The 26677-nt window shown below is 42.6% G+C and overlaps 1 protein-coding gene across 5 annotated transcripts; it reads left to right on the top strand.

Moving 5' to 3' along the window:
- Positions 1 to 26156, top strand: fli1 (Fli-1 proto-oncogene, ETS transcription factor). Of its 5 annotated transcripts, none has more exons than XM_028418858.1 (10): positions 1 to 203; positions 1727 to 1811; positions 10127 to 10338; positions 10619 to 10770; positions 11554 to 11757; positions 17931 to 17999; positions 23453 to 23512; positions 23782 to 23841; positions 24254 to 24301; positions 24414 to 26156. In XM_028418858.1, the coding sequence occupies exons 2-10, from the start codon at positions 1773 to 1775 to the stop codon at positions 24941 to 24943; spliced, it is 1374 nt and encodes a 457-aa protein (XP_028274659.1). In that variant the 5' UTR covers positions 1 to 203; positions 1727 to 1772; the 3' UTR covers positions 24944 to 26156. The 5 variants fall into 5 exon arrangements, with proteins under 5 accessions (XP_028274659.1, XP_028274658.1, XP_028274661.1 ...); XM_028418857.1 differs by having other exon boundaries at positions 2 to 203; positions 10616 to 10770; XM_028418860.1 differs by lacking the exons at positions 1 to 203; positions 1727 to 1811 and adding an exon at positions 5673 to 5836.
- Positions 26157 to 26677: the final 521 nt, after the last annotated feature.

Below are 26677 nucleotides of genomic sequence, written 5' to 3'. Positions count from 1 at the left end.
GCTTTCCCATCTCACTAACATTTCCATTCATACACCCGGCGCTCCTTTTTTCGCCCCTTTCAAAATAACTCACTGTCATCCTCATCGAGAAAACGGCTTTGCCTGGACGGGACTAAATATTTAAAAATTGGAGCGAGAAAGATTAAGCACGATCCAACAAAACAGAAGAACGATCCACAGACCCCACGGCTCAGTAACGACAGGTGAGTGAGGAAATCACAAAAAACTCAAGTCGCGTTTGTCACAATGCTGCAAACTCTGCAACGTAGCGCGCACACAGGAGGACAGTCAATCATTTTTACTGCTTTGTTTATCTTTTGTTGATGCGCAGTCACGCTGAAAAAAAGCTGAAGGTGGCACCTCGATAGATCAAAACTGAGTTTCGCCGACAGTGAAATGAAACCTCCACCTCCCCCTCTCTCAGTGTTAATGTTTCTCTCTCGCTGCATCAGAACGCATTTAAAGTTGAATCTGAGTTGTGGAATCAAAAAGTAACACAATGGGCTTTTTGTTGGGTCGCTAAGTTGAAAAAAAAGAAGAAGAAATAGTTGAAAATCAGTTGGCTCTCGTTTATGATGGATAACAGCAAGGCAAGATGCTTAAAATGTAACACTAGAGGGGTCCCGGCCCACGGGGCTGTCTAGGAGGAAGGTTCACGCCGTTATTCACCAGTCCTCCTCTGCCTAATTGGCTGCAGATGCGGTATCCTATGCGCTTTTTACCGCGTAGAAATTGGATGCATTTGGGGGACTTTATGAGGCGAGCCATGCGTTTGCCTGAAGGAGCGGAGAAGACCAAAAAAAAGGTGCTCCCTACAAGTATTTAAACTGTGCCACATTCAAACATAATCCCCCTTTCCTTGGTTAATTTATCATGTGCCAGGGATTCCGTGTAGTGTAGTATTTTCATTATTTATTTATTTCTTCAATTTGCTCATTATGCGTTGGCCAGACTGTAGGAGACTGACGTACGCTCACCAGTAACAGTGCACAGAAAAGGCCCAGTCTGTATATTTATAATGCTGACAGGTCCGAGCATGCACTGCACTACTGAACAGGGACAGAAATGTCCCACAGGACCTGTTAAGATATGGTCAACTTCAACGGTGCGTCCTGAAATGCCAATATAGGGGTTCATATACGTTCATTTGCTCTATCACACAGTCTATATAACAGCCATTTGTGATGTTGTGTGCCACCGCCTTCATGATAATTGCAGAGCGAGGGAAGGACTAAAAACACCGTCCTCTAAGTGCCCTTTCACCCTAGACTTTGTAAGCTGCACTTATTAAAGCGAAAAGTGTTTCAATATGTGGTAAGCTTTAGGGGAAAACGTGATGGGGGTTGGGATGGGGCCCTCTTCTTCTTCTCTCTGCCCCATGCTCCTATTGGGCGACTTTTAATTCAGCCATGTTGGGGTCAGTGGTGTAATTTCCCATCTATGGGGTCATGGATGAATTCAGGCAGTATGCGTGGAGTGTGAGGAACAGAGGGGACATTAAGTAAATTTGACTTTATTTTGGTGGAAGTGGTGAACTCGATGTGGGAGTTCACAAAACCCGAATGTTTGCAGTGCAGCACGGACCTGTCATGTCAAGTGTAACTGACGCTTAATATAATATTTATTATGGTTGTTAATAATAATAATAATAATAATAATAATAATAATAATAATAATAATAATAATAATAATAATAATAATAATATGTTTTCCTTCCTTTTCTCAGGGCCCATTGGACACTGAGCACCCTTGGGCCTGTCTGTCAAGTAGACATGTTTCAGACTGTCCCTGACACGTCGTCTTACGTCAAGGTAAGACACCACCGTCTCTTGGATCAGGTAAAGTTGGAGGGACAAACTGGGCTCCTTTCATGTGTTTCTTAGACAGTGATCCATATTTTCCAACAAAACATCTACAAAAAACAAATTAACCTGAACTGTTTAACAGTCAAAATGTTTCATGCGACAAACGTCATCATCATCAAACGCCCTTTATGTTATTTGTAACATTACAGGCAGGTGTAACGTGAACACCTGTGGCCTGGCCTTCCTACAGGCTTTGTTATTGTTCCCTCTGATGAAAATGTCTATGTTTACACTGTATAAAGTCACTGTTGAAATGTGGCTCTGTTGTGGTCTCTCCCAAGATCGATTTTATTTGCTTTAATCCAACAAAAGGAAAAAGAAAAGAAAGAAATGCTGCTGTTATGGCTCATTATCATGTTTGACGTCATGCCCCCCCCCCCCCATCTCTCTCTCTCTCTCTCTCTCTCTCTCTGCACGACGATCCTGAGAATGTAAATAAAGCACATCTGGTTTTCACATAAAACCATCACATGACGCAGCATGAATCGCCAACCTGCAAATGCTACACGTATTCTATATTATATAATTATACATATATATTAGGCTATATACATTATATATTATATACATTATGTCAACAAGTGTCAGTAGATTTTGGGTGTGCATGACGCGCCCATCATAATATTCTGCCGAGGTTGACTGAGTGGATTGTGTCTCATTAAAATGAGCCATTGTGCAGAGGGGAGCTATGGTAATATCTTCATAATCAAGGTATTTTTCCAAGGGCGACTTGTTAATGTTTTGAAGACTTATTCCCCCTTTGAATAAGGGCTCCTTTCATCCAGGCGCAGCGTTTGTGCCACTGCTGAGAGAACTCAGCGTTTCAGGGCTCAGAACAATTCCCGATTTGTTGTGAGAGAGTTGAATAGCAGAGAATGTTTAGGAAGAAAATACTACTTGAAAAGAGTTTTTCTACTCCATTTAAAAAAGAGCAGACAGAGGTGATTTCTTCTTTTTTTCATTTCTTTGTTCGAATGTCTTGCACCTCATGTCTTTATTGATTCGTTGTCAAAAAGTCAATTAGTTCTGTTTGTCCAGTAATACTGTATCAATCTGATTTGACGTGTATTTTTTGCGTGCAATGTCCTGCACTCGCTGGCTCACTTGCTTTCAGTCAGATGTTGGTCAGAATGTGGCACGCCTCAATACAAAAATTCAAAAGAAATATTCCCCATTCAAGCGAATCCACGGCCCAGCATTTGGTTTTGTTTGGTTAAGGCCAGGCGAGACTGGAACTCTCCAATAAAAATAAATCTCAAATTAATTATGGCCTGGAGCGAGGGGCCAGACAGTTCGTGCTTATATGCGCTGCAGACTCCACTTTTTGCCCTGAGTATTTTGACTCGGGCTGTCTTTTAGCCCGAGAGAAGGAATGATCTGAATACGAGTCTGCAGTCTAATAAACAGCAGTGCTCACATGGACTGGGCCTATTTCTTCTTTGGAATAACATTCAGATATGTGATTTCCCATTTCAGGAATGGCCAGATGAGGTTTCCATGTGTGGCTAAGAAAAAAAGAAAAAAGAAAAAATGAACGTAAACACTTACAGACAATGAAAAAGTGTCCTGTGATTTTTAATAAGAAATAAAAACAGTAGAAGAGATTTACTGTTCTCCCCATCCGTCCTTTTGATAAAGTTTTGACAAATACTCTAACAGTGTATGAATTCACTTGTCCACACATTAAATATTAGTAGAATTTCATATAACCAAAGAAGAAAGGAAGGGCCTATAACAATTGAAGGGCTGCTGAACATAAACTCAGCATAGTGTCCGCCCACCTCTGGCTTGTTGCCCCAGCGGAGAGAGACAGAGGAGCTACTACTCGTGGTGTAAGAAGAAATGTCTGGCTGTCTAGTTCCAGCGTCAAGCCAGATGTTCTGTGGTTCACTGTGTAAACCAACTTGCATCTGTTTATTGGCCTTCCAAAATGTTTGTTACCACTGTATTCATTATGATCATGGTAGATCCTGCCCACCCATGTCTCCCTGATAAGCCTGGGATGGCATTAATGTAACAGTGACAGCTGATCTGGTATGAAACACGGTGTCATCCCATCATTCTGCAGCTGTGTTTTATTACGTATTTAAATTATTATTATGCAATCGAATCTAATGTTGGACTCGAGAGGTAGATCCAAAGAAGCATATATTATAGGTGGTTTATGGAGATCGTAAAGCTCTGTATGGTAACAGCTCAAACCCTTAAATAATCTCTCCCTTTATCAGCAGCCTCTCCTCTAATAAAATGATACCAAAAGCCCCAGACATTGGAATGTATAGAAAAACAGAAAAAGAAACCAAGTCAGTCACTGAAGAGTTAAACAAGGTGTCTCCCTTAATTACACGAGCCTGAACTGGCCTCAGGCAGGAGAAGCCTTGACCCTTAGCAGGATCCAGATGTGGTGGTCCCAAGGGGTGGGGGCCCACGGCTCCACCAGACCCCCAAGTCGAGAGCAGACAGGCCGACCCTGCTGTCAGTCGTTGCGGCGACGCAAACTCTGTTTGGCCACACTATAGGGCCGCTATACCCATGCAAGAAATACCCAGCGGCTTTATCATCAGCAAAAACTGTATAACATTAAAAGCTGTCAGGATGATGGGATACATTCGCATACATATTTTTTTCGTTTTTGTATATGACTTAATTTAATAAATCAAGCTATTAGGGCTTGTTAAAACCCCCAAAACAATTGGAAAAATACAATCTGGGTTCAAGCGAATGTTTTAAAGCCTCATAATATACTTATAGGCAAATATATAGCCTATGTTTCTTTTGTCTTCGGACCTACTCAATGTAGCAATAAATTTATGACAATGGACTTTTCTTAAAGTGTTATTGGTCTGGTCAGACCTGGCTCCGTGTCTAGCATCAGCACTAAAATTGTGCTTGAATTGATGAGGGCAATTTCATAGGGTAGACGAAGAGAAAAAGAAAACATACCTATGTAGGGGTGGGGGTTAGGGGATTTTTCCTTTCGAGGTTCAAGGGGAGTGTAGAGAGAAGCAGTTGAGTAACAATATCGAGTGCAATAATTATCATTATTGATCCTAATAATAATATAAATAACAGCTGTCTCTGTGTCTGGTGCGTCTTTTGTTGACGCAGGCTGCATTTCATCCATTCAGTCCAACTCTGAGTTGCAGACGCACACGTGTAGCGCAGACCCTCAGATTATGGTTGCGGTTAGGAGCTGAATGCTTGGATTTTATTAATGGTGTCTCAGGAAAACTTCACAGAGGCTTCATAGAGAGCTGTAACAAAAAAAAAGGAAAGAACCAAGTTGCAATAGCTCCTGCCATATAGGTGATCAGGTTTTGATTTAAAGCTCCATCAGCAGTAGGTTTGAGAGAAACATCTGTCCACCGTGAAAGCTAAGTTTATCACTTTCACCATGAAATAAAGAATAAAATCATGAATAGGCTGATGTTCAGATGAATGGAGGAATGGCCAGATGCAAGTCGTGAACCTAAAAAAATCACATAACTGAGTCCTGGGTCATTAAAAAGCTCACTTAAATGTGTGCAAAATAATTTATAAGTCAGACAAATAATAAACCCTTCCACACCATCTGTGACATTACTGGGAAAGCAAAACACACACAACCCTATTCTACAGCGGGCTACATAGCAATGGCTGTGCACAACGCAGGCAGCCATCCTGTAAATATTTCCGAGCAGAAAAACATAACAGCGGAGCGAACACTCAATTGTTTTCCCTGCTTATCTCTCTGGGACAGTATCCTGCTTTTTTGAAGGCAGGGCTTTCGGTGACACACAGCTTCCTTCTCAACCTTCTCAACAGTGGTGACTTCACTTCCCAAATTTAGAGGAAAGAAAAAACTCAATCCGGTAAAAGTGTCTCTTTCTCTCCGCCACATACCGGGGACTGGAATTAATTCAGGAGCGTGTCATGTTTGGGATATTGTCGGGGTCCGCGGAAAATTGCGCAAAATGGACGGAACTATTAAGGTAAGGGTGGAGAGCGGGGTGTATGAGTTTGTGGGAGACTGCTTTTTCGGAGTTGCGCCTCCTTTTTTTAAGCAATGGGTTGAAATGCCCCTCTGTGTCTGTCTGTGAGCTGGGACCTCCAATCTGGCGACGATGAGCGGCTTTTTTCTCTCGGTCTAGAAGCGGTAACCAGATTTCCTTCTTTTCTTCTTTCTTTGAATGTATCCGTCTTCCTTTTTTGAATAAGCTGCCTGGTTGTGAGGATACTCTGTGTTGTGGATTAAAGACTAAATCAGAATCACGCTTTGGATTTTTTGGGGGGGGACCGAGCGCACAATTACGCACGTCTGGAAAGGCACAGATCAGTTGTTGATGATTTTAGGCAAAAACACTCTTGACTATGCGATACAGGCATAAAAGAGAGCAGCGAGTTTAACGGTTTGCTTTAGTTTGGGCTTGCGGAGATTGAGCAATAGCCATGACTGGATGTAGCGCTGGATACGATGTGTCGAGCTGCGCAACAGCGGTGTGGCACGTCGCCCGGCTCGGTCCGAATATCCCGCGGTGGGTCAAAAAATCTGTGACGGTTTGGTGTTTAACACAGAACTCACAGCTTTGTGTGTGTGTGATGATGATGATTATTGTAACTGCTGTCGCTCCGCTGGCAGAGGGAGCGTTTTGTGAAAGTGTAAGGAAAGCTGTCATTTGGTAACTTCATGCGGTAACTGCACTAGTTTGCAACACATAAAAACCACCAAGCTTCACAATGATACCTTGGCTTTCTCCTTCTATATAGTTGCACAACTATTTTGAAATGGTATGCTTGGTAGTGGTAGAGCGCTGCTCTACATTAACATTGGCTACTGGCCCCCGACAGTCGAATTCCAGATGCATTATGGCTGCAGCCACCAGATGTTGAATGGCAAGTCCCTATTAGTTTCACCCTGCGATGCGTTCAGTCTGTGTCCTCCGGTTAACAAGTGTGAGCCCAGAAGAATGCAGCAGTCTGGATTCCGTCTCATTGTTGCTTAAAAGTGATGTGACTTGTTTTCATTTTTGGAAATTTCAAGTAGCTGGTTTGTGGCGGCTGGGTGTGGTGTGAGTTTTGGAGGAGTGTAAACGTTGGCCAGACAAAAATGTCAGGCTACATATAGACTATAGTCACTTAAATCGCGTCGTTCATCGCTCGCACTGTTGCGATTGTTTTTGTTCTGTGCTGGAGGGGGACTGAATGTTATGCTGCAAGAGGACATAAATGTCCAAGCCAGGGTTCTTGTAACAAAGCAGCAACTTGTGACAATTAATGTAATCATAATTGAATCCTTGGGTATGAAAGACTGGCTGCTAGCGGCATTCATGCTCTCTAAAAGAGAGGAAGGACTCTCCAGCCATGAGAGCTTCCTGCTCCACACAATCTTTTCCTGACAGGTTTCCTCTTCCTCCTTAAACAAAAGACAGGAATGCCCCCCTCCCGGGTGGCTCCTGCTAGATGGCTGTGTGTGAACGCCAAACAGATACACGTGTAGTCTGGAAATGGAGCTATTGCATATATCCAGTCTGCTCCAGACGCGCGTCGTGACGCATTTAGGGAGATAGGCTTTTGGGCTGATGTAAACAGAACAGAGGTGGCTCCCAGCAGGTGTCACACTCACACAATGCACATACCGGGGGCTTCACGACTGAGCTATGATTGATTTGCTGTTTTTCCCCCCATTTGTCTGAGGAACAGCTAAAAGATATACTGTAAATAAAAAATATAATTTTGGTTTTACAGAGAAGAATGAGTTTTAAAGAATAAAGTTTTAAAATCCTTCAGAAGAAGTTCATCTGTGGGGCTTGAAAGTGACACACTGTTCTCACACTGTACTCATAGTGGCTCTCACTGGTAGCCTGTGTGTGTGTTCCTTGCTGATACCGAAAAGAAAACACAGAGAATGCTCTGTCATCCAGTGTCTCCTCTTAGAATGGTGTGTTACTACTTAAAAAAAGAAAAGAAAAGAAAGAAAGCCTACTGCAATCTTGATAGGCACACACCACTTGTCAATCATGACTCTAATTGCGCAGGCTGATATGTCACTGTAACGTGCAACAGTCAAAATAGTTCACAAAGCCCTTATCAGGCCGTAATGAGACATTCCCTCACTCTTTTTACACTTTATCATCCACAGACTAGCTGCTGTGCTCTGCTCAGATACTGTGTCCTGCTGCCAGTGTTCAGACTATGATGGATCCTCTGATGAAATCACTGGAAAATCTAATTCTAGCAGATGGTTAAATGCTCTGGAGAGGTCCAGCTTTTTTTAATCCACCCATTAACCTAAAGTTATGAAATCCCTACAGTTTTTTTACATTTGTCATGTGCCACAAGCCTTACAAGCATTTAGAACTGTGTAAAGCGGAGAAAATCATTAATTATCATATTGATAACAAACTCACTGTTGATGAAATGATACATAAGCAGGCCCTAACATCTATATTTTATTTTATATATATTTTATATAACTTTACTTGTGTAGGTGTGTACAAACTGTAGTATGCAATTTTAGTCAATATGTTCTACAAAGAAAAATCTTAACCTTTAATGGGATGTATTTTTTCAGGGGTTCACTGAAACTGAGTAAATTCCTTATTTTTTGGAATTCATTCCAAACACAAATCATCATTTCTTCTTTTAGATTTTAATTTATAGTACAAGCATTGTCATTTTTTTTGTGTTTATAACTTAGAAAGCAGCTACATTTAACATGAAAGTAACAGATTGTGATTACTGAGGTTCCAAAACTGACTTTCAGTGTGGATATGGAACTAATAAGAGAGCATCCCTGCAGTTTAGTTATTGTAGTATTTTGTGTAGGTGTAGAGTAGAAGCAGAATATCCAGTTGAACCAGTGAAAACGTCTGCCACAGTTATAAGTAAAAACTTTCCACTCGCATGAAACGTCTTAGACAGGAATAGTACAGAAGTTATGTGAGATCACGAGGATTTCACTTTCATAAAAGCAACATTTTAAAGAATGCAACGGCTGCATGTTGGAAATATTGATCAGTGAATATCAAGTAGCATTTTCCCCCTGAAGCAGATATGTGGCATGTTGGAATGAAATAATTCAGTCCTCAGGGATTAGACACGTCTCGGTCTAAGTTGTGCCATCAGATCAGATCCAGATGTGCATCAGACCCGAGCCCAATCCTCAGAGGACTATGACTGTGATGATTTCTCTTAATAGTTTCACTTATTGTTTTTTTCATTTGCTTGTTTTATTGTTATAGATAACTACAAGACAAAAGCTTACTCATCAAGTCATTAAGCTGTATATACATACTGTGACATTGAAATGACTGGCACAGATCTGAGCTGGTGTCACTGCCCAACTCTGTTCACAGTCAAACACTGAGCAGTGACATCTGCATGCCTTAAAAATGGAACACATCAACTGCATAATCTGTGCCTTACTTCCAAGACATTACACGAGGAGCATGCTGAAATCATGCAATATCTTGGCCAGCCCAGAGTTTCTGCGTTTGTTTTCTTTAATAAACTTACATTGCTCCAGCTGAGCCACAGCAGAGGGGTCAGTGTAGCCATGACCCCCCCTGCTTCTGTTGAGTCTTCAGCTGTGGAGGGAAGCCCAATGCTCAGACAAGACAGACACACTAAAGTCTGATGGGCCATTTTGGAGTTGCAGTAAAAATACAAAGATACTGATCGTGATTCCACAACACAGAAATCAGGAAAATGGGGATTATAATCAACTATAAGCTTTTGTTTGTTGTTAGTTTTAAAGACTCATTAGCAGCTGTAAGTATTGTATTTTAGTGCTGGCAAGTTAGGATGCCTGTAGCACTGTATCTTGCCGCTCTGTCTTACTCCACTGTGGGCATCATTGAAGTCATCCTAACATCAACAGGAAGCTACGTGGGTTGTATACACAAACTACAGAGGATGCCAGACTGCGATATGACCCATAACTGCACATAATTGCTGTAAACAAAAATACACAAGAGATTGAGAGTTTGACATCACAAGTTTCTGGGTAGTGTCAAAGGACAGATTGGAGTTGTATCTGCTCACATTTGTGAGTGTTAGACGATGAGGTCGATAACACCCTGATACCTGTGAGTTAGTATGAAGCTACAGACATAAGATGCTTGTGTAGATTCTGTCCTAAACTAAGCTACGGAATGAGAGCATCCACAGATATACGGGATCAAGGTTCAAATTTACTGAGAAAAAATCTGTTAAACTCTCCATTTAAAGTGTATATTCAATTTCACTTGGTAACATATAACATGTGGTCCTTCCACCTCTAGGAGGCGCTATCAGTGGTGAGTGAAGACCAGTCCTTATTTGAGCCTCCATACGCTGCTGCTGCCCCTCTCCCCAAAACAGACATGACTGCATCTGGCACCCAGGACTATGGCCAGACCCACAAAATCAACCCCTTACCCCCACAGCAGGAGTGGATCAACCAGCCGGTGCGGGTCAACGTCAAGAGAGAATATGAGCACATGAATGGATCCAGGTACGACATGTATGCTTTACGTTGTGAGACGAGTTTTCAATCAGCCTCTTGTAAACCTACAGGCGATCTGCTGCTGTTGTCGTTTATCATTCATCAAGTCAGTCACTTCTAAGCTGCTAATCTTTGATGTACTTGGCCCAGACAAGTGTAGGGCTTGAATATCTCATGCCAAAGTCAATGGATGGAAAGGAAAACCAACAACACCCAATTTATCTGCTGATAATATTTTTACAACAACTGTGTGTGTGTGTGTGTGTGTGTGTGTGTGTGTGCGCAGCAGGGAGTCTCCAGTGGACTGCAGTGTGGGTAAATGTAATAAGCTGGTGGGGGGTAATGACACATCTCAGATGACCTATGGAAACTACATGGATGAGAAGAACGCCCCTCCCCCCAACATGACCACCAATGAGCGGAGAGTTATAGTACCTGCAGGTGAGCACAGCTTTATTCGTTATTTCTATATTCAACTGATCTGCGAGGTATTCACTACATTATTACACTATGATCACAGGCAGAACCATGCCCCTGTTTGGTATATTTTTTTAAGCAATGCTGTAAATGTTTTATGAGTCCTGTTTTTATTCACCTGGCTCATGGTGTAAAGTATTGTTTTTTATGTAACCCACAGGGGCACCTGCAGGTAGATGTGTGTGCTTGTCTGCCAGACTTATTTAGTTTTTCACTGCTTTTACAATTTCAGTCCTCCAGCAAATGCAATAACACAGTTCAGGGTGTAACAAGTGTAGTTTTAGGGCTAAAGTAATTTAACACATAACTTGATCATGCATAAGTCAGAAAGCCAGAAGGAAGGACTGTTATTTATTTAACTAAAATGGAATTAAGCCTTTTTCTATTTTGAAGGCTATTCAAGCTCTAAACTGATGCGAAAGGCTACTCATGTATTAATCAAATGTAAAAAATCCACATCGGTGCCACTCCTTAACCACAAGTGGTAAGTTTGGTTTCCAAAGTGGCCACACGGTGCATGAGATTTAGGTCAAGCAATTGTTGCAAATACTCTGTTGCTATATGAGGAAATCCACAACTTAACACAGAAAGAGATTTGAGAACAGATGACCTATACCTGGCAATTCACTCACCCATTTTAAGGTTTAAAAAGTTAAAAGAATCTTTAATGTCTTTTTTACCTTATGTGACTTTCCCAGTTGTCAGTCAGGACTAAGCTTCCTCTCTTCCTCTTCTGTCCCTCTGCAGACCCATCACTGTGGTCCCAGGATCATGTGCGCCAGTGGCTAGAGTGGGCAATCAAGGAGTACAGCCTGTTAGACATCGACACAGCAATGTTTCAAAACACAGACGGCAAGGAGCTCTGCAAGATGAGCAAGGACGACTTCCTCCGGCTCACCACCATGTACAATGCAGAAGTGCTCCTCTCTCATCTCAATTACCTCAGGGAAAGTAAGTAAACTTTGCACAAAATAATTGTAACAACTAGCAAAGGAGAAAACTCTGTAAAATGAAATTGAATAACTGGTCACTGGAAGTAAATGTTTAATAGAAAACAGAACAGGAAATTAGAGAAAATTGCACAATAAATGGACTGCATTGTTGCTGCACTCCTACTGTTGTACACCCATAGTAATGGTTTAACTTTTAGGGCAGTAGCTCTGCAGCCTCTTGTGTAAAACCTTCTCTTTTGCCACTACTGATGCCAGGAAAATGAGGGAGAATGGTGTTGCAAATGAGATAAATTTGCCTTGAAATACATGTTTAATAACAATAAGACAATAGGGATCTAACAGGGAACAGCTTCTGCCTCTTGGGTGGGAGTCTGGACTACAGTTAATCCTCACTCTATGCCCCATCCTTCATTTGTTAGTTCACCAAATCATCGTTCATTCGACAGGCAATTTTATTTGTCATTTATGTGTGAGAACTGTTCAAGCATAAGTCTGCCAGAGCATCTGTCAAAAATAGAAATCAAAATTAGCCTTCAGTCAGGGCACAAGCCTCTTTCCCTTTGAATGAGAAGTAAGAGTGAAAAAATATCTTATTTGCCAAACAACAGTGTTTTTTTTGTCACCACACTATATTCATGTTACCGTCAACAAACAATGAAATTGCTTTTACTGGAAACTTGTTTCTCCATAATGGGTACCCCTTCTTAAGCAGAGCTATGGAAAGCAAGAGGGTTTCTTTCCCCTCTCAAGATAACCATCATCTACATCCCCCACTACACTTTGCTGTGCCTTATTCCACATGGTCCACAGAAAGATGAAGCCCAGGTGCATTGCCTCAGGAATCACGCTAGGCCAGTATGTTCAGCACGGCAGAGAAAGTTGATCTGCAATTTGCAATGGAGGCAACCAAATTTGAGCCTCCTACCTTTGAAGAATACCTCACTGTAATCCTGCTTCATATGTTTCAGTCGGGAAAGGAAGCCAATTTTCTGAGGCTGTATGTAAATGACATTTTAATATAAGATACAACATCTGGAGGGGCTATGGTTTGAATACACAGTGGAGTCGAGTTCAGACACTGTGCATGTCCTCTGTTAACTACAAAAACAGTTTGTCCCATCCTGTACTGAGCAGTGAGAGTTACTTCTGCTGCGGCTGCAGAATACCATGACAGCACGTTGGGTGGAGTGACTGATGGCTCAACTAAATTTAACATTACTCTCAAAAAAATTGCGATGGGCCTAGATGTGATGTAATGGGAACTGTATTTTGTGGGTGTCAACAGTTTTCTCTATGCACTCTGTCTGGGCAGAGAGAGATGCTTGTCATGAGTATAACAGCCTCATTGTGCAGTGCTGCAGCGGGTGGATCTGTCTGACCGCCACTGGGCACACTCCGCAGAGCAGTTTTCATTATGGCCACTGGCTGCGGGACTTAGCCACGGCTTAGGCGTGCTGCATCGCGACTCTGCCCATTGCTGCCCTTTTTTTGATTTAGACCTTGTGTGTTTTGGAGACAGAATAGATGTCTTGGGAATCCTCTGTACTTGCCAGCTGAAATTGCTTTGGATCCATTCCCAACAATCAGAAAGCTGAATGGTCCCGTGCCTGGGCTGAATGACCTGTTTCGGAGCCACTCTCTGAGCATTGTATTATTGACACTCAGAGCCTACGGGCAAACCAACTTATTGTTAGTAAATGAACGTCTGAGGAGGACTGAAAAAGAGAAGGAAGAGGAGGCATTATGCAGACCCTGCAGGGCTGATGATTTGGAAACTAAAGCCATTCTCTCTTCTCTTACTCCACAGCACAAACAAACACTATTATAGACAAGGAGTAATCCTGTCCAGAAAATAGACTTCTGGCTTCGCCCATGTGAGCTGGGGCAAGCTTCCAAACGCAGAAAAATAGAGAAAGAGGGGGAAGACTCAGCAAAGCCCTGGAAGTATTAGTGATTACACGTCATGTGATGTCTTCCCCAAACCCAGTTCATCACCTCCATCAGCTTCCATTCTTCTTCCAATAAAAAGTCATCGAGGGGGTACTGCAATCATTTCATACACATCTGGGTGCTCAATGTGTGTGCTTGGCTCTGTTTATTGAACCTGTGATTAACATTCCTCTGAATCATTAAGTCCTGTATGTGCACTTGGCAAAGGGCAGGGACACACTTCCCCACCCTACAGCCATACCATAACAAAACATTCTTGCCACGTCATTCAAACACCCACACTAGTGCAACTATGGGCACAACCTGAACATCTGTCTGGCTCACCCAGCTGCTTGCAGTAACAAGGGTAGTTGCCCGTGCATTATTTTGGCCTCATTGTTGGTCACTTATCCAGATTTTTATAAGTGATGGCCGCCCACACCCCAATGTGCTTTCAATTTGGGGTGCAATTTGAGAATTTGTTCAAATTAGTCTGTCAGGGAGGGACTGCGGACTGTTTGCTTTATCGCACCCATGTAGGTCGGTTTGATACCACATGTGCTGGAAACAGTGCAGAGCAACAAACCTCAGACATTGAGAGGCTGTATCTTCTGACACACAGAGATGCAAGAGGAGCAGAGTGGGTGAAGGCAGAAACAAATCTACTAAAGAAATGTAATAGACAGATTTTCCAGTAGTTATTTGAGGACAAGGGCAGGATGGTGTGAGCAAGAATGACTGTTATAGAAAGGGAGTGTGAAATCTTTAAAAAAAAAAAAAAAAAAAAAATGTTAGGGGCTGAACTATTTTTAAGAAGTGTGTGGAAACGGTCCGAGATGGTCATGATTGAGTGCCGTTGGAGAATTGCAATAGTTCTGTTTCCCAGCTGTCGCCATTGCTTGTGTGTCTGGATGGATTTACAGTGAGCGAGTCAAGGCAGAGAGAGGGAGAGAGAGAGAGAAGTGCGATAAGTCTGGGCTTCTGCACTGCTGCTGCTCGCTCCGGAGTGGGGGACATTCTCGAGCCCTCAATAGTTTATACAGACCATAAACATCTGGGCTCGCAGGCTGAGTAGGGAAAAAGGAGGTCTGGAGAGCTCTCTCACTCACTCTCTCTCTCCTCTTTCTCCCTCACAACATTTTTATTGAGCTCCCCTTGCATTAGTTCTTTCTATTGGCAGATTATCACTGGTGCAGAGGGGCTCAACAGCCTGGCTCTGCGCCCTTTACTGTTAGCTGTCTGCTGCTTAGCCACCATTACAGAGCAGTCTGCGGCCGCTCACTTGACTGACTGCTGGGGTCCAGACACTTAGCCCTGCAGAAATTTATGTACATATCACATTAGCGCAAGTGGATGTAGAAAATAAGCAGTTACTATTCATGTAAATACGGAAACGTAATTGATGCTAGATGCTTAGAAATGCATAATATTTGTAGTTGCTGATACTTTGTTAAGTTGTTGGTTCATTGAAGTGATTGCATGCACGCTCTTATCAGAAAGCTGCATCCAAATTTGCAAAAAGAATAATTCCAAAATCTACACACACGTCAGATTCAGTACTTCAGAATAAAACTATAAATACAACAATACATTTCTATATAAAACCATAGGGACGTCTATCTGAAGGTGTCCAGCTGACATATGACGATGAGGTCTCGGTTGTTGTTTTAGGAAAATCTTTTAAAAAATGGTGACCGTTGTATTGGATGCATGTTATGTTCATTCCTTTCATTCCTTCTGTCCACATTGTCTGTATAAAAGCTTTTGTTGGACAGCTTTACAAAATAGGACTTTGATGGAAACACCATGTATGTGGGAAAGTGAGAATGTAAAGTGGGAGGTGGTGATGTCTGTAGTTTATTTAAATTTCATGTGTGTCCAATCAGTTTACAAATCATCTTTCCTTTATAAGTGTTTAACTTAATCTGTTATCTTGTTCATAGTTATACTAAAAAACGTAAAATATTGCTGGTAGCCTTGCTTAATGGCTTCCTAAAGGCTTCCAGTTTTGTTATCCTGCATCTTCCAGATGATGCACTGGGGGTGTGATGGAAATTTTTATACAAGAACACAGCTTATAATACAAAGAAGCAAATAGTAGTTTGCTGCTGCAAAAGTAGACACAGTCTGTGGAAGTAATACATGATTATTACAGCACATCCACTCCAGGAAAACAACAGCAAGGGATGATACTGTAGAACAGTGTTCTATGCAGTCTCCTGTGTTCATGTGAATAAATACATGTAATATGTCCTGTTTGAGGTGGGGCTGATAATCATGGCTGCAGATAGGAGTTTTCTTTGTAGCATGTCTCTAACAGTATGGATGGATCTAACCCAAACCAGGATCTTTTTCATAAACTAACCAAGTAATGTTTGTGTCCTAACCAAGTCAGTAAACGCATGGGTGGAACATTTTCAGCCATAACGGTGGCAAGATGCCCAAATCCTGAGTGACTGAGACCCTTAGTTTGTTGACAAAGCTTGGACCACATGTTTGAGGCAGTGGTATCATATAGCTGTACAGAATAAACAGCAGGGGCCTGCTGGAGGTCCATCACATTACTGAACAGGCCCAGAAAAATATCTATCAGCATTATATGTGTGTCAAACGGGAGGACGGGGCTTTCTGAACGAGCCGTCAGTCATAGGAAGGAGAGAAAAGAAAATTGTTTGTGGATGTTATGTAATCGAACAGACTCCGAGCAGATGTGACTGCAGAGGCAAAGAAAGAGTGAGGGTCTTAAAGGCTGAACACTGGCCAGTCCTCCCACTGTGCTGTCAGATTACCGGGACATGTTTGTTTTCTGAAAGAGGAAGAGGCCGTCCAAATAAATAGGCAGCACAGCCAAGACTCCCTCCACCACACTGTCAGCTGCGGCGTCTCTCTCTCTCTCTCTCGCTCACTCTCACTCTCTCCCATGCAGCAGTCCTGAATTTCTCTGTGGGATGGTTTGAGGTTTTCTCAGCAATGCTGCCTGTTTGCCTGTCTGGGTCAGCCCACATATGTGGCACACAGTAGGAAAAGGGTTAACAGGCCCTTCCTCCTTCCTTCATCCCCCTGCCTGTTCATCTGTCTCTTACACTTTCCCCCTCATTCCAAAGATTTGGTGGCTGGTTTGCCCCCTCACACTCTGTGCGTGTGGAATTATTTTTGTATGGGGAGCTGCATTTGATTGCTGTGCAGAGACCCTTCCTCATACAATGGCTCCCCTGTTCTGAGGCCCCCAGCTTTCTAAACTAGACCCAGAGCCTTGAGGGTGCCCATGGAGTAGGTAGAACTGGGAGGGGTGGGGTGTTGGGAGGTTAAAATACATTTTGAGGAGCACCCCCCCACAATCAGCCACCCCTTAAAAAAACAGACCCCTAGTCTGCCACTGTGGGCCCCAACCCCAGCAGCAACAGCATGCTAGGTAAGCCTCCTGCATCGAATCTTTAGAAAACCTCACAAACTTAGCTGGAGAGTTCTTTCTATTTGCATTTAAGGTTGTCTTTCAGCTTGCTCCATTCAGAAAAGGTATCCTCTCCCCACTCAGCAGCTCCCCGTAGCTTTCTTAGTGCTAAATCTTCTCCACACTCTCCATGTAGTAACTGCTCTTGTGTTTTCTCTGTGCATTTTTGGGTCTGTTTTTCCACTCGCTGATTTATGCCTGGGGGCAGCTAAAATTAAGAGAGCATTTTGGTGCCGCCCAGGGTGCCTGTGTAAGTGAAGGAATGCAGTGCAGAGTTCTGCTCCATAAGGTGAAATGAATAGGCAGCCATATGAGGACTCTCGCCTCCCTGCCTTGGCTTATTCAACAGCAGCAATTGCAGTTAAAATGCTGACAGGCTGCAGGGTTATCCCCCCCCCCCCTCACCCCCCTACATTTAAAGGACTGCCTGTGTGCTGGATTTGCTTTATTTTGGAGCAGGTTTATTTGACATAAATCATTTTCCATCTGAGATTATTTCTTTTAAGACAAAACAGGAACATAAGAAATGAAAAGGGCTACACAGTGCTGTTTGACAGTGAGCTGAACCCTCTACTGCCACCTGCTGGCTATTGTTTGTTTGTGTTTGTAATAGGATTGCTTGAACATTTAAAGACATTAAGAAGAAATAGAATTTAAAAGAATAAAAGTCATACTGCTAATGCTGAAGCCTTTTTTTTAATTATCCAGTTTTTATGTGCGTTTTTTGAGTGAATGACACCCAGGGCTCCTATTCATTAAAGGACAAAAAGACCTCTTTTGTCTCTTTGCAGGTAGCTCATCATTATCTTACAACACACCATCTCACACGGACCCGTCCCCACGCCTGGCTGCCAAAGAGGGTAGGAATACTGTGCTTTCATCCAACTGTCTGTTTGCCTGAGAGTATATTTGCTACTGTTGCTACCGATCAGAAGACAAAAATATAGACATGAATTCTGATCCTCCTGCCAGCTTCAGATATCAACACAAAGAACACACACAAACACACACACTTGAGGACACAGACCACTTACAAAACCAAAGCATATGCAGTCACTGATTGCCACTCACAAAGCTCTGGGCAGGTGCATCTTTTGTGTTGTTAAAATGATATGAGCCAGGTTGATATACAGCAGACTGTGCTATTCAGGACTGCTACCTGAACACTGTGACAGCACAGAATAGAGGCATATTAGCAACAAGACAATAGGAGAGTGCTGATGAGTTCTTTCCATAGCAGCAGCAGGGGCATGAAGATGTGAATGAGATTGTTATTTATTGGAAAGACAGGCATCACTGGCAGGTGCTTAAGCAACAATATATACAGTAAAAAGGGGAGACAAGGCTGATTGGCTGCTCAGAGCCAGGAGAGAGAAAAAGTGTATGTATGTGAATGTCCAGAGAGGATACATTGTCATTTTTAGAGCACATATACACGTTTTGTAGTGAAAAATGGGTATAAGTTACATAACAGTAACCCTGATAAGACAAGCTTTCTTTGCTTCTTAACATTTGAGCTGTTTGTTTTTAACTGGCTAAACAACACAGGATGGAGTTCAGTTAGCATTTATATTACAAAATGTCTTTATAGTGCAGAAATATAACTGTGTGTGTAGTGTTAGCCTATGAATTGTCCTTCAAAAGCAAGGCTAAGTTTCTAAGAACAATTCCCTCAGCAGCAGCAGCTCAGGATGACTGTCCTTTTCCTCCAGATACCTTTTCACTCTACAAACATTATTTTGTGCTGACACAACTTGAAGAGGCAAAGGCTATGTATCTGTTAAAAAAAAAAGAAAAGCTACACATCCTTTACATTGACTATATAGTGTCAGCATTGGGGACAGGAGAAAGGACTGCAATAACAGTGATAGCCTTGCTCACAGGATGAGAGGCCCTATCGAGACAGCAGCAGAGGAAATACTAGGTCTGATAAGTGTCAGAGAATGCTGCGTGCTTCTCTCTCTATCTTTCCCAATGGTGAGAGTTACCAGGACATGTACATGTTCTCGCCCAGCTTCAAGCTAATAGACTAATGGGCAGGCCAGATAAGATTCTGCTCCGTCACCTTACGACCCTGGTCTTCCTGGTTCTCAGCACCAGGTATTTGGACTGGCAGGAATAGAGGGTCCCTCCCTTCAGCAGCATTTCCCCTTTTTCACAGGAGGTGATTTCTATTATGTGCCTCTGTAACACAGACTAGAGCTGAATACATGCAGACAAACCTCTGTCATCCTCTAGCTGAGAAAAGGCCTGCGTAGCTATATCACCCAAAATTCATGCAACTTATCAGTGACTTTAAATATCAGAAAATTATTGTAAAATAGAATAAAGTAAAACAAAAACTTCAAAATTGAAGTTGGGGAGATTGTGACTCAACAATAAAAGGTGTCTTGCTTCAGGAGAAGCCTTTATCAGCAGTTGCTCAGATCAGTGCTGCCAGATGTTCAAGTTCATATTGCCTTTTGAGAACAGTCAAATACCATACAGGCTCTTTGGGGTAGAGTAAGCATGAGCATACAGCAGGAGACAACCCTTAATCTGCTCCAGACTCTGTGGTGTAAAATGCAATGTTATGAATAAAAGAGAGCATATAAAACACGGAATGCAGCAGCAATGAAAGTGTGTGTGTGTGTGTCTCTAAGGTCTATGTCTAGGTCTGTTTGCCTGTGGATAGGCATGTATGTGTGGGTGGGTGGGATGGTGCTTGCATGTACTACAGTACAGACGTTATAGACAGTCTTTCCATGACTTCTAGTTTTCTAGCTTGGAGTTAATTTTTTTTAAGAAAGAATACTCTTATATGATAATACCCCTTTTGCCCTCTGAAAGGAAAAATGTCCCATTATGTGTTCTTTCTTCGCTACCTCAAGTTGTTGTCCTAATGTTTGTTGTTGCTTCTCTGATCTGGTGCACCCACTGTCTCCTCACTGTGTCAGACTCCTGTACTTTGCCATCATTCTCCTCCTCCTATGGCTCCTGCTTCGCACAGATGGCTTTTAACGCACCTGTATTATGGGTATTAAAAAAGTTTACCCAGTCTGGGTCTCTCTCTTTGGCTCAGACTAGAGGTTAAAAACAGTCCACTGGCTCAGTGCTCTCTTCTCCCTCCCCTGTCTTTTCTCTGCGTATCTTGTCCTCAGCCTAGCTCAGCTCAGCCCGTTCCTTCTCTCTCCCCCTTCCTGCCTCCTTCGATCTCTGTGTCTCTCTGTCACTCTCTCCCTTTCTGTCTAGCGCTTGTGCCTTGTTTTGACTAACTGGTCCTGCAGTTGAAGTCTCCCAGGAGCGTGCACCACACCCCAGACCAGAGTGGAAACTGGCTCAAGTCTCAGTCAGAGCGAGGCCTGGAAAAATGAAGGCGGGAGAGGGGTGGAAGGGGATGGGGGGGATGGGGGGGTTGATGAGGCGGCTCTGTGTGTGCACATTTGAGTCTGTGTTTGCGTGGTTGGATTGCACTGCGTACCCGTGACCACTTTGCACTCTTTACATCTGCTGCTTCTTCCTTCTTCTGCACTTTCACTTCTGCTTCCTATCACTTAGCCTAATCAGCCCAAAATGAAGATGCAAAACGTGTAGACAGCGTGAACTGTACATGAAGTTTGGGGCTTATGCTTCCAGCCATTACAGCCTGTATAACTAGGTATCTCCTCTCACCCATACCAGACAGTAGCTGGGTTTGCTGCTCTTGTTTTCTTTTCAAATTCCAAAAGTGGATTTTGTCTGACTCAGTGTTTTTTCTTCTTCGTTATTTTTCTTTTCCTTTTCCTTTTTCATGCACTTACTCAGTCTGTCTACATATCTTCATCCGTCTGTTTCTCTCTCATCTCTCCTTTATTCATCTCTGTTTCTCCCCCACCGTCTCTTAAACCCTCTCGGCACGTAGATGTAGGTAGCCCCGTTGTGTTTTTTTCAGGGTGGTGGAGAGTGGATGGGGAGTGGGGGGGTGGAGGGGGAGACTGGCGGTGAGTAGAGGGGAAAAAAGGGCCAGTAAAACAAAGAGAGGTTGTCTGCAGGCAAAGCAGGCAGGAAACGCAAGTCTCCCAGGACTCTCCCCCAGTCACTGCTCCTTGGCTATCCTGCCGGCCCACACCAGATTGAACCTGACAGCCCCGCTGAGCCACGGCAGCCCGCTTGTTATTCGGCCGTCCTCTGCTTCTTTTTGTCCCTCGCTCTTTTACACTTTAAATTCTTTAATTCATTTGATCACATTCTAATTTATTCACTCCTTTGTTGGTAGCTCATTTTTCCTTATTCCTGTGCTGTCACGGAGATCTAGAAGAACTTCACTTGTCTGCAGACAGAAATGAATCCTTTGCTGGGTTAAAAGTTGAAAAGTTAGAAATTAATGAAGGGACCAAAAGGTCCCTGAGCAGCAGGAAGCTTTCCCATTGGAGGATATTGTGCTAGTGAAGAAGCACGCAACAGAAAATCCTTTGAAAGTAGCACAAGGCACATAATTGGATTTAAAGTAAGTGAATTTTGAATGAGTGAAGAAACAAAACGCCGCTGTAAAAACCTGCCAAACAAACTTGAGCTGAACTGTGTTGGAAGGAGAAATAATCACTGATTCAACATGTTTGATTCTTTGTTGTTCATTTTGAAGAAAGCAGGATGTCAAAATGTCCTGTTCCACAGGAGGGCAGTATTGTATGCTGTATAGACAGGTCTGCACATGTAGTAATTTGATGGTCCTCTGCTGTGGCTGCATGAGTTTGTAGGGGTCAGGACGGCATCCAAACTCCAAACATGCTGTTGAAGTTGGTTGGCGTTTTTACAAATAATATTACTTAAAGTGCAGCTTCCTGAAATGGCTTAAACGTTGTAGGGATGGAACATAAGACGCACCAAGATCACATACAGGACATTACAATAAAGCAACTTCAGTAGGTTTCATTTTGATGATGACTAAAGTAAATGGACTGAAGAGAAAGAATTAGTACAACTAGAAACACATATGTGTGTCTAACACACACCGAAGAGTCTATTTCATCAGCATTTCATCATCACCAAAATGCAAGCCACATTTTTCTGTCTGAGACACATTTTTTTTACCTCTTTATGCTTCATATTCGTACAGGTTTTCCTCTAGGGGCTAATTTATTGATTACATCACCTCAGTCACTATAGACACGGTTCATTCATGAAACCTGATATCATCCAAAACAATGGGCTCAGCTTAGCTGTTTACAAAAAGTTGCCATGAGCAAGTTTCTGAATAGAAATTGTAGAACACTTTCTACCATTTAAGAGGAGTGCTGGTGGTATGATAAGAGCTTTTATGAATACAGTCCCTGATGATTCATAAAACACGGAATTCAATGTGCCAGCATTGACCGCCAATTAGCCGGCTTCTTAAAGACTGGGTCTGCACTGGTGGGAATTGCTTCTTGACCTTCTAACAGCTATCTGATCCTGTCAACAATCTCGGTCATCACCATTACACCGTCTGTATCTGCAATCCCTCTGAGAGAACACTGCTTACAAACAGTTTTGCATGTGATGATAACACTCTGTACAGCATCATGGACACAACACATATGTAAAGCATATCTGGCTACAATGCACATTGTATGTATTTCTCACCGTCCAGGCAACCGCTGGAAGTGTTTTAGCCCTTGATAACACAAAACCATCAAGGGTGCTGGCCAGGTGCACTGTGTGTGTGTGTGTGTGTACCAGAGTGTTTTTGAGACATTGCCAAGGGAACGATACAGGCTTTGTTTTATCTGCTTGTGTCAGAGTGATTGATTGTTACTGGAAGCTGTCCAGCTTCACACTCAGTCAGGTTTAAACCGCAGACACACGGCAGGTAGAACTCATGCAAACTGGGTGAGTTTGGCTGTTTGTCAAGGTTTCATGAAAGCCTCTTGTGGTGGGAAATGAGAGTAGGTGTTATGTGCATGTATTGTCTTTGTGTGAATGTATGTGTGTGTGTCTCTCTGCTGTACGTTAATTGGCATCAGTGTTTTTATTTGTGGTCGCCGTTGAGTGTTGCAAGCTGCTCGACCAACTGTACTTTCTGTCAAAGATTGTGCCATCAACATTTCAACCAGCAGAGCTTGCCAAACAAAACCACATTTCCATGTCCAGATATCCTGTGAAAAATATCTTTTACAATGTTTTGATAGATTTATTAATGCCATTTGGCAGAGGCATCTCTACTGGCCTTCTGTAGCTGTTGAAGGTTTGCGATTGGCAAGGGCATAGTCAGATGAGGCACTCACTGTAGTTTGAGTTTGATAAACAAGCAAATTTTACACTAATTGCCCTCACTGTCATGTTTTAAACAACTTTTTCTTAATTCTTTTTTCTTTAGATCCCTCATATGATGCCGTACGGCGGACAGGATGGTCCAACAACATGCACAGTGGCAAAGGTGAGGACATAAAAACCCTACCTAATACTGTTTAAGTTTGCATCACAGTCCGGGCAGCTCCAGCATCCACACAGTCTAGACACATGGGTCAGACCCCCCGAGATTACAATGGAAAATAAAGTCTTAAAAAGCCTTATTTACTTTGGAACTCTGCTGACATATCTTCACGATGTGTGGCTTGGTTATCTGTAGCCAGGCCACTGACATTTCCTCTGGACCCTTTTAAGTCTCCTTCTCTTCTTCTTCACTGATTACTTCTCTCTCTGCAGGCTCACCAGTGGTTACTCAGAACGTGACCAAGTCCACTGAGCAGCCCAGGGCTCAGCCAGGTAACAGCCTACTTGGCGTCTTTCTTTGTCTCAGCTGATGATACCGTTCCTGTGTGTTAACAGAATGGTTATTATGAGAATTATCATTTATTCTAGTAAAGCCACTTTTGGGGCATTCTAATAATGCAGTTTTCCATCAAGCAGCGTACTCCTACCCCTCAGCTACACATCTATTAACTAGTAATTGGACTTTCTGTCACCTCATTATTTAGAGGGTGTGCACAGCACAATAACATGTTTCTTCACTTTGTCACTGTTTTACCCTGAAATTTAATCAGAAGAGATATTACTGAGATTATATCATAAACTGCTGCTTAGTGTTGTTTATTTAGTCTACACTAATTTGATATATGGCTTGGATCATCTATTGTGACCGGTATGTGGGCTAACAAAGCACTCTTTTTGTCCACAGATCCTTACCAGATTCTGGGTCCTACCAGTAGTCGCCTTGCCAACCCAGGTAAGATCGTTATATACGGTCACAGAGATACATAGTTAGGCATCAGTGAACGATGAGTATTGTATGTGATTGGGGTCTGTGCCTGATCACTGTTTGTATTTTATGTTGACAGGTTCAGGTCAGATCCAGTTGTGGCAGTTCCTCCTGGAGCTCTTGTCTGACAGTGCTAATGCAGGCTGCATCACCTGGGAGGGGACCAACGGCGAGTTTAAGATGACTGATCCGGATGAGGTGGCACGGCGCTGGGGAGAGCGTAAGAGCAAACCCAACATGAACTACGACAAGCTGAGCCGCGCGCTGCGTTACTACTATGACAAAAATATCATGACCAAGGTCCACGGCAAACGCTACGCCTACAAGTTTGATTTCCACGGCATTGCTCAGGCACTGCAGCCGCACCCCACTGAGTCCTCTATGTATAAGTACCCCTCGGACCTAGCCTATGTGCCTTCCTACCACGCACACCAGCAGAAGGTCAACTTTGTATCTCCACACCCTCCGTCCATGCCAGTCACCTCTTCCAATTTCTTTGGACCCACTGCTCAGTACTGGAGCTCGCCCACTGCTGGCATCTACCCAAACCCAAATGTTCCTCGCCACCCTAACACTCATGTGCCATCCCATCTGGGCAGTTATTATTAAAATGTCCTTTTTCTGAGCATCCCAAAAAAAACCTCCTTTATCAAAACAAAGTCCATAATTGCTGACCTGCACTCCCAATGATGCCAAGCCAATGAAGACTGAATTGATTGAGGCAATGAGTCCTTTGAAGATTTTTTTTTGTTCCTGAATGAAGGATGAATAAATTGAAGAAGTTTTTTTTGTAAGCAACTGGATGCTATTGTCCAAAATGGAATACTACTTACTTTTATAAGACCAGCAACTGTTTGTATATGTTTTTGGACTGTGCCTTTTTTTCCAATCCTCCTGACAGCTGTACCTACAAATCAGTAGGTGTTCTTCCCAAACCAAAGCCTAATAAATACAGGAGATGAAGCCTCCTCACCTCGCTACACTTCCAGACATGGGCCTATCACTTATGGGTCTCAATCTACAGCCTTCTCAGTGTATTTTGTACATTTTGCTTTCAAGCATCTTTCTGGTCATCTACAGCCTTATATGGGTTTCCTTATTCACACTGTCTACTTCTCTGTTTATCTGCATCCTTTTTATGTGTGTGTGGAGAGTCTTCTGGAATTTCGCTGGACAAGAAGGAGCTCTCAGTGAGATGGACTTTTCTCAGCACTGAATGAAATTTGGCAACTGGAATATGCCATTCATTTAATTTATCCTCCAAACTGGAAGGCTAGAGAAGAGTTTAAATGCCAGAGAAGGAAGCGCTGTATGTTTAGCTGACCTGGGTCAACTCATTTGCTTAAAAAATGTTTTGTGTGTGTGTCTGTGCTGAGTTCAAGACAAGTGTATAGTTGACTCGATTGTGCAGGGGAAGCTGGGTTGAGGTATAATTGCAGTGATTTGCAGCAATAATTCAACCCAGGTCAGATGTTTTCAGTGGGCCACACACCAGGCTATTAAATGTCTGCCATGTTGTTGCCTTCCAGCCATGCCATTTCCAGATGTATTGTTGCTTGACCATGTCAGTATTAATGTGAATGTCTTCTGGTTTGTGAAACACAGGGAAAAGGGATACCCTTTTTGTAAAATCAAAATTTGTCAGATGTGTTAAATTTGTTAAAAACATGAAAAAAAGTCTTGCTTGAAAACATGAAAGTGCCTCTTTGTAATTACGTAGATGTCATTAAGTGGATGTTTTTTCATTCCATTTTAAAATGTGCTGACATGTTTTAACTGCTGATTTATCATTAAAAATAAGAGAGCACTCAATCATAACATACATACAATTAGTGATCTGACTAAATGATCTGACAATTTTGGATTTTGAAGAGCGCCCTGACAACAGACAACAGCTGCTGTGGTGTCTCCCTTCCTCTTGTAGGCCAGTCAGGACCGTACAGGTCAGCACAGAGACACGGCTTAGAAGTAAGTCATGTTATTAGACAGTCAAGTTGCATTATTTTTTTTTTTCTACCAGGGCTGGATCCTAGTTCTGAGAGCAGCATGTGTGTTTGAATGTTAGTTTCTCACTGATCTTTAAGCCCAACAAAATGCACATGAATCTCAAGTCAGGATTTTCGTCCTCATCATTGAAAACATATCCATCATATCCAGGTGTTCAATGCTGTCAAGGTCAAACGTTTTTTTCTTAACTGAAAACGGACACTTGAAAATAAATTACTTGGGACGAAGTAGTTTATCAGAGAACAAAAACCAATAAAGTATGACGAGATGAAACAAAGAAATCCTCAGATTCGCAAGCGCTGTGCGTTTGTCAGACCTATTTTTTATTATTTTATA

The sequence above is a fragment of the Parambassis ranga genome, chromosome 13 (genome assembly GCF_900634625.1).
Source record: "Parambassis ranga chromosome 13, fParRan2.1, whole genome shotgun sequence".
NCBI classification, from domain to species: Eukaryota; Metazoa; Chordata; class Actinopteri; family Ambassidae; genus Parambassis; species Parambassis ranga.
The sequence above is the reverse complement of the archived record's forward strand: the minus strand, read 5'-3'. Positions and strand labels throughout refer to the sequence as shown.

Excerpts from the sequence above, each read along its gene's own strand:
- fli1 (XM_028418857.1), top strand. The coding sequence starts at position 1,773 with ATGTTTCAGACTGTCCCTGACACGTCGTCTTACGTCAAG. Across the intron at positions 23,842-24,253 it reads GCAGCCCAGGGCTCAGCCAG|ATCCTTACCAGATTCTGGGT; the intron begins GTAACAGCCTAC and ends TTTTGTCCACAG. Across the intron at positions 24,302-24,413 it reads TAGTCGCCTTGCCAACCCAG|GTTCAGGTCAGATCCAGTTG; the intron begins GTAAGATCGTTA and ends TTATGTTGACAG.